At 44.7% G+C, this 15,078-nt stretch overlaps 1 protein-coding gene across 1 annotated transcript in view; it reads left to right on the plus strand.

The window, feature by feature from the left end:
- LOC147747782 (nmrA-like family domain-containing protein 1) overlaps positions 1–15,078 on the plus strand; it is an 82,191-nt gene that overhangs the window by 25,612 nt on the left and 41,501 nt on the right. Inside the window, exon 2 of the mRNA XM_086936361.1 lies at positions 3,729–3,995. Within this exon, the coding sequence (XP_086792487.1) occupies positions 3,729–3,995 (267 nt within the window). The remainder of the gene's footprint in view (positions 1–3,728; positions 3,996–15,078) is intronic.

Below are 15,078 nucleotides of genomic sequence, written 5' to 3' on the forward strand. Positions count from 1 at the left end.
GTTGGGTATGGGGTGCGGTAGCTACAACAGCATGATGTGTGCTGAGAAGGTTCAATGGAAGAGACGCAGTAACATGTACTTGGCATATAACTCGAGTCGGCACGCAACTCAAAGCACATCAACATATACATTTACAGTTCTGTGCACATTGAGATAGATATGCCCCAAATCACATAATGTCAAAATGGAATCTGGACCCATGTCTTGCTCAACCCAGCAGCTTTGTAGTCGCATCAAGTCGGGGCAATGGCATGACCTGGAAGTCCGTGCCCTCGCACCCGGTATTAGCGTTGCCAATATTCTGCAAATCTTTGATAACTCTAAGCCACCAGCTAGCAGCACATTTGTTAAGGTCAGCTGTTTTCATTTGGCCGCTTTAATAGGGTTTGAGTAAACGTTGACCTGTAGCAGCGGACACGAGGACTCGCGCAAACGGCTATTGAGGGGAGCATGTGGTTTTCACCTTTAAGGAGGTGAAGCACAAGCATGCCTCCAGAATGGTGGCTTAATCACCTGGTGTAAGAGGAAAGTGCTTTGAGGCATTCAGATCAAAGCCATTTTTGTAAACGTATCATCTGTGTACGTTCAAAATGCCAGCTTTTATCTATGAGCAGACATAATCACTTATTCTTTAAAGTCAAATTAATATTTTTTCACTCCCCTGAGATGTTGGTCATATTATAAACATGGACCTACCACAGTGTAGAAGAAACCTATTTTTTCAGTGTAATAACCATAATTTCCTTTTAATAAAGCGCTTCATACCGCCCTTGTGCTGTTTCTAAGCCGCTGTAAATACCAGCTGTTGCCATTACCCAGTTTAGTAATACTGTATTACTCACGTAATTTTTGTGCAACTAAAAGCAAACTGTATGTTGTCAAACAACCTTATGTACTAAAATTTGCTCACATGCCCTATGGTAATTGTTGGGATTGGTAGAAAGAAATGATTTTTAAACCACGATTTAAAAAATGTATTGTTATTTCTGCTGTCATTTCAATCATCATGTATCAGACATAAAATGCAGTGACCGAGGAAGCGGATTGATTTTACAGTGTGCTTTCCTCCACCTGTCCTAACATGTCGGTAATGGAAGATCCTCACGTGGGCTCCAGATAATCATGTTTTATCGCTGCAGAGAGCAGGCATCCGAGTGATGGCTGCCTGAACCCCAGCCGGATCAATAGCCAGCAGACAGGTCATCGAACGGGTGGAAGGCTGAGTCAGCCTTGCAGGTTTGAAATCATGCCATCCAAATCATGTCATCTCAGCAGCAGTCTTTTATTCACCAAGCAGCCCGTGTACAACAGGCGCTACATAGGGTAGAAAGTTCTTATCCATAGAACTGCCTCGCAACAACGGACATCAGGAATATCTGTAAATGTTGGCAACGAAGGTGACTGTGGACAGTACGAACAAAACAGGCTCCAGACAAACTGACCACCAATCCCAACAAGCAGACACACGAGCTACGAAGCGTCTTGTAACACACTGTTTGCTACCTCGCACATTTTGTTTGCTTTAGATACTTGCACCCGGCCACCATTGCCTGTCACTTTCATTTCTCCTGTAATGCAAAGCTGCCTTTTGTGAGTACTAAAGTGTGCTTTGCATCAAGGGGGCATTACAGGAGCTTTACTTTGGCAGATCAGTGCCAACACCTACCCAGTCAGATAAATGGCTTTTATTTACAACTAAAAAAGCCTCCCGGCTCGGTGGTCAAAGGCGAAAATGAGTTCATTTGAGGAAAAAAAAGGAAAAAAACACGCACTGCATGTGCCCTGCACACATCCACGGAGTGCTTGGCTGGCATCTGCATCTCTACAGGAAGGTTACGTTTCTATTGGTAATCCTGTTCTGGACAGGCACACACACACCTCTGCATTGGTCCTTTTGTGAAGCGCTCTGACACCTTCGGGTAAAGTCCGCGCTATATAAAATTGCATAAATAAATACATTTAAAAAGCCGGGTCAGCGCCAAAGCGATGGTGCATGCAGGGAGCAGTTCTTCATCATCACCTGCCGGACACTTACATGGAACCCAGTCATTATTACTACCGTCTAGCCTTTGCGAGCATCAATACCATCCTTTCCTGTTTTATTGCGTTTCAGAGTGAAATAAAGAGAGGCGCAGCCGTTTTTTTTTTGCTGAGCACAGGGAATTTGTGGCACGACGTGTTCATTTATTGACGCTTAGTTTGTGTGACCTTTTCCGTCTCCAGTGGCTGACTGACATAGAGGGCCGGCGTCTTCTGAGCTATGGGATTCTAATGAATAGGAGGGCCGAGCAGATAATGTGTCTAAATGCTGCAGACTAAAAACAATAACGGGAGAAAGGTTCCCAAAGTTTTCTTACCGCGGCGCCGACATCCTCGCAGTGCGCGCGTCAGACAGTGTGTGTGCCACCCCCAAGCGCAGCATCCAATGGGATGCTGCACCGGTGGACCAGCCAATCCTGATTGGCTAGCGTGGCATATTTACTGCTCGCCCTGTCGCCCTCTGTAAACCCGGGCTGTGGCAGGCGAACAGCACCCCTGGGTCCCGCTGGGGATCTTACAGTGCGCATGCTTGGGAAAGTGTTCAACTTTCCCAAGCATGCGCACTATAAGTTCCCCAGCGGGACTGCCCACTACGGTCTGCTGCAGCCTGAGTGTCTGTCACTCAAGCTGCAGCAGGCCACCCCCACCCTGCGCATTCCCGGCGGCTGATTGTTCAGCGCAATGTCTTTTAATTAGATAGGCTGGCGGCCGCGATGCGTCCATGGTGGCTGGTGGGGCTACGCCCCTACGCCCCAATGGACGCACCGCTGATGTGGTAGAATTCACTATTCAGATTTTTTACTAGGCATTGAGATTGAATATTATAGCCAAGTTAGGGTAATTTGCTTTTCAGACTGTATTTTTAACACATTCTGTTGCTCCCTGTAGTTGATGGCTGGTGTGATTCTTAACACCTTCTGTTGCTCCTTTCAGCAGATGGCTGGTGTGATTTGTAACACCTTCTGTTGCTCCCTGTAGTTGATGGCTGGTGTGATTCTTAACACCTTCTGTTGCTCCTTTCAGCAGATGGCTGGTGTGATTTGTAACACCTTCTGTTGCTCCCTGTAGTAGATGGCTGGTGTGATTTTTAACACCTTCTGTTGCTCCTTTCAACAGATGGCTGGTGTGATTTGTAACATCTTCTGTTGCTCCCTGTAGTTGATGGCTGGTGTGATTTTTAACACCTTCTGTTGCTCCTTTCAGCAGATGGCTGGTGTGATTTGTAACATCTTCTGTTGCTCCCTGTAGTTGATGGCTGGTGTGATTTTTAACACCTTCTGTTTCTCCTTTCAGCAGATGGCTGGTGTGATTTGTAACATCTTCTGTTGCTCCCTGTAGTTGATGGCTGGTGTGATTTTTAACACCTACTGTTGCTCCTTTCAGCAGATGGCTGGTGTGATTTGTAACATCTTCTGTTGCTCCCTGTAGTTGATGGCTGGTGTGATTTTTAACACCTACTGTTGCTCCTTTCAGCAGATGGCTGGTGTGATTTGTAACATCTTCTGTTGCTCCCTGTAGTTGATGGCTGGTGTGATTTTTAACACCTACTGTTGCTCCTTTCAGCAGATGGCTGGTGTGATTTGTAACATCTTCTGTTGCTCCCTGTAGTTGATGGCTGGTGTGATTTTTAACAGCTTCTTTCCTCCCCTCAGATGTGGCTCCTAACATTTTACTTTCTTCTGCTGCAGATGATGGAGGTTACAGTGGCTGTGATCAGCGCTGACAGCAGGGAAGGGCAGAGCGTTGCCAGTGCCCTGGTCCAGGACGGAGGGTTCAAAGTGAAGGCTGCTCTCCGGGACCTCTCCTCTCCGGAGGCCATTAAGCTGAGTGCATCTGGGGTGGACACAGTGCAGTTTGACCCAGAAGATGCCTCCAGCGTGGATGCAGCCTTGAGAGGCATGAGCTGCAGTGTCATTATCACTACCACAGACTTCCAGGAGTCTGACCCTTTGAAGGTGAGAGATAACACAGCAGGGGAATGACTGTAATTCAGAGACTTCTCTAGTTTACCTGTTGCTTTATGGGCCTGAGAGGCAGGTTCTAAGCAGTGGCGTAGCTAGACTTTGGCAATCTATGGCGGTGCCTGCGTTTGCTGCCACGCGACTGATGTAGGTAAGAGCAGGGGATGCAACTGCCACAGGTAAAGAGTGGGCACCGCACCCAAAACTCATACCGCATAATCCTGCAAACTTTCAGTTTGTTTTTTTAACCTTTCACTCACACAAAAGGCCTCTGGGCTGTTGGCCCCTGCATTGCTTTAAGTGGGATCAAAAAGGTGGGGGGAGGATCTCTACAAGGGGTGTGCCCAAAGATGACTAACTAAGAATCTTCCCTAAAAGGTGTGGCCAATGTGATTAAGGGTGTGGCTTAAAACATGTAAATTAAAATTCTGTGCTTCACACAGCATACCACCTGATCAATATTTGGCTGCCACTCTTGAGTTTTCTGTTATTGCATTCAAACATATAACACTACAACTGGGCAGACGCCTAAAACAAGGCCGAACTATTGCCTTTACCAGTGCTTGTTAGCAGTATCAAATAAGTATAAAAAATTATTGAAGTGCGTTTGAAAAGGTTTTACATCTGAAAAGACAAGGTTTGGAATTAAACAACACTAAGGGCTATGTAAGGGGTAGTGGTCTTAGGAGTCTTTCAATCACTCATGTTCAAGTTACTTTCCATTGTCGGGGCCAATTATGATGCTAGACGGACCAGAGTCCATCTGGCATCGTTCTGGAACTGTAACCGAACGACCTCTAGTCGTCGGTTCCAGCCCAGGAATTAGGATATGGTCGTAATCCTATACTTTGCTATGAGAGCATGCATTCAGAACGGAATGCCTGCTCCCATAGCAAAGAGCTGAGGTGCAGTTCATCCCTGCACCCGGTGACAGGCATCTCAAGGTTCCTGCAACTGGGTGCTAGGATCAACAGGGGGTCACCCTAGGCCACCATTCGGCGGCCTTGCACAAATTGGGGCCCTGCTGGGGCACCCAAAGCTATTTCCCAATGCATTTTCGTGCCGGAAAAGCCAGCACAAAAAGGTAGTGGGACACTGCCATTGGTAATCCCTTGGCCAGAAAGAGCCGGCCGGGGGATTACGGTGGGCCTTCCGAATGGCGGACGGGATCTCCGAGCCCGTCGTAAGCCATTTGGTAGACTGATTCGGATTCCCTTCCGACCGAGCCGATCGAAATGGCTCGGTCGGAAGGGAATCCGAATCAATGATTGCAAGACATGCAGGAAGGGCTCCGACCATAGGTGTCAGAGCGCTTTACATAAGAATCAGTTGCGAAACATAAGGATTTAGGATTACATGCGTTACATAAAAGATACAAGCATTACATTGCAAATGTACAAGATGTAAAGTCACACAAGAAAGAGATACAAACAGAAAGAAAAATTGCAAATGTACAAGTAGTAAAGTCACTCAAGGAAGAGAAACAAATGGATATACTCTAAGAGTCACATAGGAATGGTAGAGAGTACAAAGGTCTACTGCATATACTAGTGATTAGAGTTCTCTAAATACCTAGGGAAGGGATACGAATGGATATACTCTAAAAGTCACTTAGGAATGGTAGATAGTACAAAGGTCTACTTCATATACTAGTGATTAGAGTTCTTTATATACATATATATACACACATAGTAGATTTTCTCAGGCAGAGTTCCATTAGGTGGGGTTGGAAGGGGGAGGCAGTCACAGCACCAAGGGACGGTGGGAGGGATACAAGGGTATGGAGAAAAGGCAAAACAGAAAAGGGAAGAAACATTTGAGGAACGTCAAGGGGGAAACGAGGGAGAAGGGTACAAGACTAGGGAATGGACAAGATGGCGGGTCGGGGTCCAGAGAAAAACGGCCGAGGGAATAGTGGGCGAGGAAGAATGGGACTCGCTGTGGGGGCCAGGTGATCTTTGCAACTTGCACCATCTTCACCTCAGCCTCCCCCTGGCTACCACGGATGACCCAGCAGCTGTGTTTTGTGCTCCCCTGCCAGGACATTGCCCTGAGTCCTGGAGGGCGGGGAGGGCTGATTAATTTACTATTTGCAGGGGCCTCACTGCTATTCATGTGCTCCTGAGCTGAAGGTCTGGGGAGGGCTGAGTAGGTTACTAATAGCAGGGGCTTCGCTGCTTATTAGGTGCTCCTTCCCTGAAGGGCTCGAATAATTTTGTGACAGAAAGGGGCCTTGCTGTTTTTTTAGTTGCTCAGCATAGCGCCATTGTCACCTTTCCCCCTGTGTCTCCTGTGCAAGAACAGTATCCTCTCACTTCAATTCATTTCTGTGCCAAACATATTAAGGATTTTGGGGACCCTGGGCCAAACATATTTTTGGGCCCCTGTTCGGAACAGATTTGAATTTCTAATCCAATTTCTGATCTTTGATGCCCTCTTTCAGCTGGTCACTGGACAGTGCACTGCCATACTTGTCCAAATTCCTGGTGTTTCATGAAAGGGCATGCCCCTTGAATGTGGGCCACGCCCCTTAATTATGGGCCACGCACCTTGAATGTGGGCCATTTTTTTAGTCAGTGCCCGGGCCAAATTGTGATCCCAATCCGACCCTGTTCAGAGCATGACAAAAATGCTTCAGAAACAAAGCCACTGGAAAAAGCAAATACTGTTAGATTATGCAAGATGAAGTAAAGTGTTTAATGTAAGCAGGGACTGTATCACTGACATGGATTACTTTATGACATTTACAGTCATTAAGAAACCGATCCGTTTTTGTCTGTGAAAATGAACGGCATGATTATAGGGCACAAACGAGACTTGTTTCAAGGTCAGTTTTTTATTAGTGCTGGGTCTGAGTTTTGGCCAGACCGACCACACTTAATGCTCTGGGCTCCTGGATTTTTTTCTCGCTGTTTTATATAGCGCGAACTCGACCCAAAGGTAGTGGAGGTTTTACACAAGCACCAGTTACGTTAAACAAGGACACATTCATTTTAGGTAGGCACGGGGAGATTAAGTGATTTGCCCAGAATCACAGGATGTTGAGCTGACGCGGAGACTCGTACGTGGTTCCCCAGCACCTAAGTCAGCAGCTCTAGCCGTCATGTCACATCATCTCCACCTCTGGATTGCTGCTGACATGATTCTGGATGTCTTCCTAGTGAGCCGTTGGGTGTATTCTTGAGGAAAGCAAGCATGGGTTCAGACCTGGCCCAATCCTAGGGTCTCATTTATGAGGCTTTGCCGTAGGACAGCACAGCAGGCCTTCCTGCTGCGCTGCCCTACGACAAAAGAAAAGGGCAGGAATGCGCCGTTATCTATCAGACATGGCGCATTCCTGTCCTTTCTCCTACATCGATGCACAATGTGCTGCGATGCGCCAACACAGGCACCTTAGCACCTTTGTTGATTATTTATGTGCAGGAAGGGAAACCTTCTGCACAAAAACAACCACAAGAGGCTTTTTCCTCTCTCTGTGTATGTTGCAGAATGCAGCACTCACGGAAAAAGGAAAAACGAGTATATGAATATGGTGCAAACAGCAATTCTCCTCCTTGAGGTGTGTGGGCTAATCCTCACAGGCCAAGATTATGTGTCCCATAGCAGGCACAAAACCTGGGCGAGGCAAGCACTACAGTAATTCAGTTTAACACAACTACCTTGGACCCATGACAGGACCAGACAGGCGATGGAGGGTACAAGACTACTCAAAAAAAGCATAGAATCTGACATCTTGCTAGTGTAAGCTGGTACCAGAAATCACTTCGGCCGTGCTGCAAGAAATTATAGAACCAAGACAACATCTGGACAAGTTAAAAGCCTGTAAAAACCATGTCTTGGTAGCTGTGGGAACAAGCATTGACAAAGTGAATAGTTCTTGCCTTCATACACGAATGACAAGCTATTGGCTTTGCTAATGCTTGTTTGTAAAACATTATTTACAGAATTAAAAGAAAACATAAATGAAAATGCTGGTGGAAAAATAACACATATGGTGAGGAATTTCAAACCTGTGTATTGAATTCAATATTTTCAATCTTTATAAATGCCATGATTAATTTTCAAATACTTTTCATTCGGAAATCTCTGAACATAAATTAAAAAGAAAAAGGAAGTATCAAAATGTGAAACAAAAGGCTTGCCCAGGCCAAATTTACTTTCTACAGGTATCCAAGACGAAACATGGCCAAGCCACTCAGTCCTCTGCACTAGCCCAGGGAGCAGATTTATGGTCCCGCAAGATGAGAGAAAGCAAATTTTTAGTCTTGCTAAGTGCACCTTCTGCCTCAAACACCAGCTGAGTGAGTGCAGCAGCCAGCCTCTTCCCCAGCATCATAAAAGCCTTTGTGTGCCAAGGCCTGTTCATTCATGCAATATGTTGAATGCAGGATATAAAACAACCCTAAAGTTGATTTGCTTCTACAGACATGCTTGGAGAAATAAGAATTGGTAGCAACATGAGAGTCCAGGGTGAGGGGGTGGCTATTTAGGAGGGATCCACAGCACACTAGAGAGAGGCAGAAAACACATGTACACTGATGGAGTGATGAACGAAAACGAAAAAGTATTTCCCTGAATGTGAGCAGTGGAAGGATACACCAATTTCAAAAGGATGGTAAAGAGGGTGTGCATTAGGGACTTATTCAAGAAGAAAAAGGAAAACCATTGGATAAGAAGCAAGTAAATGAGAGTGACAAGAAAGCCAACCAATGATTAGCAAGAGACAGGTTTTTAGTATAATCCTCAAAAGTTCTTTCACAACCAGGGAGACCTAAAAAGTGTCAGTACCCCACGTCGCTCTCCCCAGAACAACATATTAAGTATACAGAACAATCAGTCAGCCATGAATGTTTACTAACTATATTACTAAGAATTCAAGGCTCACAGAAGTTTGTGTTATGCTTATTATTATGTTTGCGGTGCACCTTCAGCGAACATCAATAGGCCTGACTCCATACTCTGGCTCGCCAGAGTAACAGCTCTTCCCTGCTCGCAGAAGCACTTCGGCCTTTAGGCAAAGTAAGGTATTTGTGCTTGAAAGTAAACCCACCTTGCATCTCCTTCCGGCCGTCCGTCCCTAGACGCCTTTCTCTACTGGATGCTGTGCCAAGGGCATTGTATCAATTGAGAAACAGAGAGGGACATAGAAGAGTCCCTGGGACTAAAAAGAGTGGGTAGGGTGGCAAGAAAAAAGCTGCATGTGCTTAATTGATATCTCACTTTCAGGTGATGAGGCCTTTTTTGCTCTCAGGCTGTGGAGCCTCCCTACATCTCACCTTCTAATTCCTCTCTGTCAGTCAACCTTGGCACAGGCACAGTGCTTCTCTGAACTCCTGCTCTCAAGGCGTTGGCATGTGCTTGTTGTTTTACATGAGTATTTGCTCCTCAAGGGTACCGTGGTTGCATTGACATTATTCAAATCGCAAAAAATGAAAAAAATTGAATAATTCCAATAAGTATCCCAAGTGGGACTCTCATACTAACTGGATTGAGGACAATAGTGGACTTTATTTTCCACTATTGCTTTGGTAAAATGTGCATAGTGATTATGGCTGGTTAGGAGAGAGGGACAAGGTAAAATACTGGCAATTGGGATCAGACCAGGCCCAAGACACTGGAAATCTTTAGGATTGTATCAACTTTTGCCCCACGCCATGTTCAGATTCCCTGTAGGTTATCTTCCCTATTGAAGGAGTTTTACGGATCCTGAAGCAGTAAATTACCTTAGGAGGGAGGGAAGCATATCATTGAGAAGGCCTCTCTGCTAAAGAAAAGGCAAACATTACTCAGAACTCTATACAAGCAAATAGCATAATTGCACCCATCAGAGGGTACCGTTTGAATAACAGCGTGGAACCAAAATATCATCTGTCACAATTGTGGTTTAGAGGAACTGGTGGGAACCAGTTGGCCTTCACCCTCACCTATCCCTGAGGTAGGTGCCTGTATTAGCTCATACAATGCTTGAGGAACAAGGGGACTTCAACACAAGGTGTTGCCTGTGAACGAGCTCTTCTTGTCAGCCCATGCCATCTTCACAAACAGCAGTATAATTAGCAAAGCTGTCACGACCAGCACCCATACTGATCTTGCAGACAAGTTCACCATCTCTGTTGGATCTCGAAACCCGCAGCCGGGACATCATCGGACTGCAGAGTATGAAGTGTAAAAAGGAATAAGCAGGCCAGCAGGCCTTTTCCATCTATACATCAGGGATTGGAAACAACATCCCTCTATCATCAGGACTGCCCCAAGGATGCTCAATTTAAGAAAGAGTTGAAGACTCACCTCTTTAAAGACCACTACAACAAATGCATTCCCGCTGCACCTCTTCAGAAAAATCAAGTCACTCATCCTGACCATTAACATTCCACAACTTTTTCTATTTGTAGTCTCACATTTTTGGTATAGAGAATGCAGTCCTTGCTGGTCTAGGAACACTACTCCGCAACATCATTCTTAAGTGAGGAGGAAATATACAGCCATATTCCTCCTCTCTTGACCCATTCAGGTTGGCTCACTGTAAAGTTCAGAATTACTTTCAAATCATTTGAATGACTCCTACCAAGCAGTATTTGGCAAATTGCATATGTTCTGTTTGCTCATGCGTAAATCACATTACCTACTTTATATGCCCCCACCGAGAAAGATATAACCTGCCATGGATCTTGTCAGCAAATAGAGTTAAATTTCAGTTTGCACACTAAGATGCGAAATTATGAACTGTGTAGCTTGGAACACATTCCAGGTTGTGCACATCTGAAATTTGTGCTATTATAGAACAAGGGGCCTGATTTACGAAACATCCATTCGGGAAAAGAGGTCAAAATAGCGCAGCGACTGTTTGCAAATGGAAATGGAATAGTATTTTGCCGGCCAACCTATGACAAATAGGTCAGTTCACAAAAATTCTGAATCTTTGTGGGTCGCAATCCAACCTACCACATCCATATTCATGAGGTAGGTTGTGAATTGTAACTCACAATTGGATGCCATCACAGAAATGGTGGCCTGCTGGGGTCAGCAGACCATCATGTCTGTAATCACATTTTGAAAAAGAAAACTTATTTTTTTAACCCCTGCCATGCTAGTGACGGAACCGCTCCGACACCAGCCTTGGTCGTGCTGTGCTGGTGACGGAGCGGTTCCATCACGGCCCTCTCGGCGCGCCTGCACTGCAGCGATTTTGAGCCTGCGCTGGACGTTCCATTGAGGAGCGGGCCGTGACGGAACCGCTCCGTCACAAGCACAGCGCGCCCGACTCGTGACGGAGCGGTTCTGTCACGAGCATGGGAGTGCCGCGCGACCCCCCCTCCCCTTAGCGCTGCGGCGGAATTGCCAACGCAGCGAAGGGGTTAATGCAGCTCATTTACCTACGCCCCAACACACTTTTTTAAACATTAACAAAGGGTAAGGGATCTAAAAGGGACTCCTTCCCTTTTGCGAATATGTTACCACCCCAGCTCGTTAATCAGTAACTTTTCAACAATTTGCAACTGGAATACCGTTTGAAACATAGACAGATTCCTTAACGAATTGATTCTTGGTAGGGATACCCTAAACATGCTCTTTCAAATAGTGATTAATTAGGGGTTTGTAAATCCATTTTGCAATTTGGTAACCTGTTACTGAATCGCAAAATGGGTTTAGTACATAACAAATAGAATTTTTGCAGTCTCAGCCTCTGAAAATCACTTTGCACTTCAAGGCTAGGATTTTTAGTGCATGGGCAAATATTGACAAGTTGGCATGTCTGTGTTGTGGCATACGCTGTGCAAGTTATTATGGTAAGCAATGTGCTTTTTCTTTGTTATGGAATTCTTGAATGAAATGAAATGAAAAATGGGACTTATAAAGCGCACGTACACCTACGGTTTCTTGGCACTGGGGTGGGAAGGCTAGCCAGTGCAGATGGAGTGGGCTAGTTGTAGGCAGACGAAAAAAGCCAGGTTTTTAAAGATTTTCTAAACTGAACATGGGATGGGAGGAGGCGGAGTGCAGGGGGAAGGGAATTCCAAAAAAGAGGAGCTTGAGTGGAAAATCGCAAACCACCGTGTTTTTTACGCTTAAAAAGACCAAGAGTGAGAAGATTGTGATTAGAAGAGCGAAGATCGCGCTGAGGAACATAACGGTGCAAAAAGGAAGAAATAAAAGATGGACCCTGGGAGGAAAAAGCTTTGTGAATCAGGCAGCCAAGTTTGAAGAGGCTACGCTGTGCAACTGGGAGCCAATGAAGATTCTTTAAAAGGGGTTTGGTGCGGGTGGATTTTGGCAGACCGTAGGCCAGCCTGGCTGCCTGATTCTGAATAAGCTGGAGGCGTTTGGATTGATATGCTGGTATGCCCACCTATAGGGCATTCGCATAATCAATACGTGAAATCACGAGTCCTAAGATGACCTGTATAAGAGCCTCGTGAGACAGGAGTCTGCTGATTTTGGGGATACGACGTAAATGAAAAAAACAAATGGATGTAACTGAATTCATTTGTGCCCTCATAGAAAGATCCTTGCAGATGGTGATACCGAGGCTCTTTACGGAGTCAACAGGGGAAGGTGGCCAAAAAGTAGAATTCCAGGGGTTGCCAAGGGGACCGGTAAGAACTAGCTCGGTTTTATCAGGATTGAGTCTGAGATGATTCAAACTCATCCAGGAGCTGATGAAGTTCATGACAGAATGGACATTTTGTACAGAGGAGGGGGAAGGGTCGATACAAAAAATAAGCTGAAGGTCATCCGCATAATTGAAAATAGTGACAGATTTGTGTTTAAGTTCTGAGATGAGTGGGCGGATATAAAGATTAAGAAGGAGTGGTGAGAGTGAGGAGCCCTGCGGGACTCCACAGGCGAGATGTTTTCCAGCAGAGGAAAAAGGAGGGAGGGACAATGCCTGAGTGCGATCCTGAAGAAAGGAGGTAATCCACTTCAGTGGCAGCCCCTGGATGCCGGCGTGCTCAACACATTCAAGTAGGATGTTATGGTCTATAGTGTCGAACGCCGCCGACAAATCCAGGAGCACCAAAGCTTGGGAGATGTTCTGGTCAGCCCCCTTTCTTAACTCACATGAACGGCCAAGGCGATGGTTTCTGTGGAGTGTTGAGGCCTAAAGCCGGGCTGATGGGGGTCGAGGAAGTGGGTAGATTCAATAAAAGCACTCAGGCAGTTAACCACATAAGCTTCCAAAACTTTTCCCAGATAGGAAAGGAGGGAAATTGGGCGACAATTTGAGAGAACAGCTGGGTCGGCTCTGGGTTTTTTCAGAATGGGCGAGACCACCGCTGTTTTGAATGAGAGGGGAATTATCCCTGAAGAAAGGGAATTGTTTAACAAGGAGAGAGGGGGTATGGGGATGTTATGATAGATATTGCGACTACTGTGGGAAGGACAGCTATCCTGAGGGGAGCCCGGCTTAACTTTCCCTAGGAGAGAAAAAAAAGTGTATTTCGTGAGTGTAGGAAACATGAGATAATGGACCGGATTAGGAGGGGCCATAATGGAGTATGAGATGGTGACAGTGGTGGGGATACTGGTTTTGATATTTACAATTTTTTCAATAAAATAGCTGTTAAGTGAATCGCAGAGGGATTGAGAGGGCGGGTACTTAATGGTGACACGGTCGGGTTTGACCAGTTCGTCCACAATAGAGAAAATAGTTTTTGATTTGCAGTTGGAGCTAAGGATTTTCACAGAAAAATATGCAGCTTTAGCCTTCACAATCTGGATTTTAACTGTTACAGTGCACATTGAATTAGTCATTTAATATTCGATAATTTGTGTTATTGCTTTGTTATGGAACATATTTTAACATTATGGGATTCTCTATGTTATTTATATGATATGTGCCTAATTTCTGTTATGCTATGATTTATATTATTTCTATTTTATGGAATCATATCTGATTTTACAATGCTATCACATAATGTTGGAGATGCAGTGTCCTGCTGGACACGTTCTAGTGCTCAGCCTTGTGTTGCACCCACACCGTACACCCACCCTTCACAGGCGTCACTGGCCAGGTGACTCTGCTAATAAAAGGGGCTGGTCGCATATGCAGCATGCTTAGAGCTTATTAGTTGTATTTCTATATTATTAGATGACAAAGCACTTCTATGTTTTGCGATTATGTGTATGATTTATTGAGAATACAAAAACTATGAGTCATTTACATATAGTGGCTTTATTTGTTGTGTGGGTATGGAGCTAAATTAAGCAAACATTTGTTTTCTTACTATATTGTGCAATCGTTTGTTTAATTTATGTTTTATTTTGTTTATTTGATGTTTTATTTATGTACTTTCTATTGACTTATTACATTCCATTGATTTACATATTCTGTGTTAGTTTTGCTTTACGGAAACAATCTCTGTCTCAGCTGCGGTTAGAACAAGTATTTATATTTTGTTTGGTATACAATTGGTAAAAGCCTGAACCGATGTTGCAGTGTAAACAATACAACCACGGTAGCACTTCTTAAAAGCAGTGAACGCTATTGTGAGGGAAAATAAAGCATCCATCCTAAATACGATACAGAAATCAGATTCCTGCACAGTTGGCTCCTGCGTCCTCCTTTTTTATTTATTTATTTATTTCGGCCAGTTTGGCCATAAAAGACACGTATAAATAAAAAACAGACAGTTGTAATAACATACATACAACAACATTTTAAAACAGTAGGTTTAAAAATGTAATACAAGAGTTAGTTTTCATCTCCTTAGTTTAAAACACATTTCGTTTTGGCAACTGATTTTTATCGATATATACAAAAGTTCTACTCAAAGTATCTGTCCAAGTTTCCTGCGAGTAATATACACAGAGTAGAGGAACCTACTTATGCTAAATACAATAAACTGAGTTGTATTGCTTTTTATGATCCTATATGCTGTGAAGCAGGATCTGGTTCCTAGGAGAGTGCACATGGGTTTTAGCCATTTCTTTCGAGCCTTCAGGTAGGCACTACATACAAACAACATGTGAACCTCATTCTCCTTGCAGGGGTTTGAACACATAGAACAACACCCGCTTTTGACATTCGGGCCTCCCAATCTTTTCTGTGACCAACGTTCTGTGTTATAGCTCAACA

Source organism: Lissotriton vulgaris, chromosome 1_1, assembly GCF_964263255.1.
Source record: "Lissotriton vulgaris chromosome 1_1, aLisVul1.2, whole genome shotgun sequence".
Lineage (NCBI taxonomy): Eukaryota > Metazoa > Chordata > Amphibia > Caudata > Salamandridae > Lissotriton > Lissotriton vulgaris.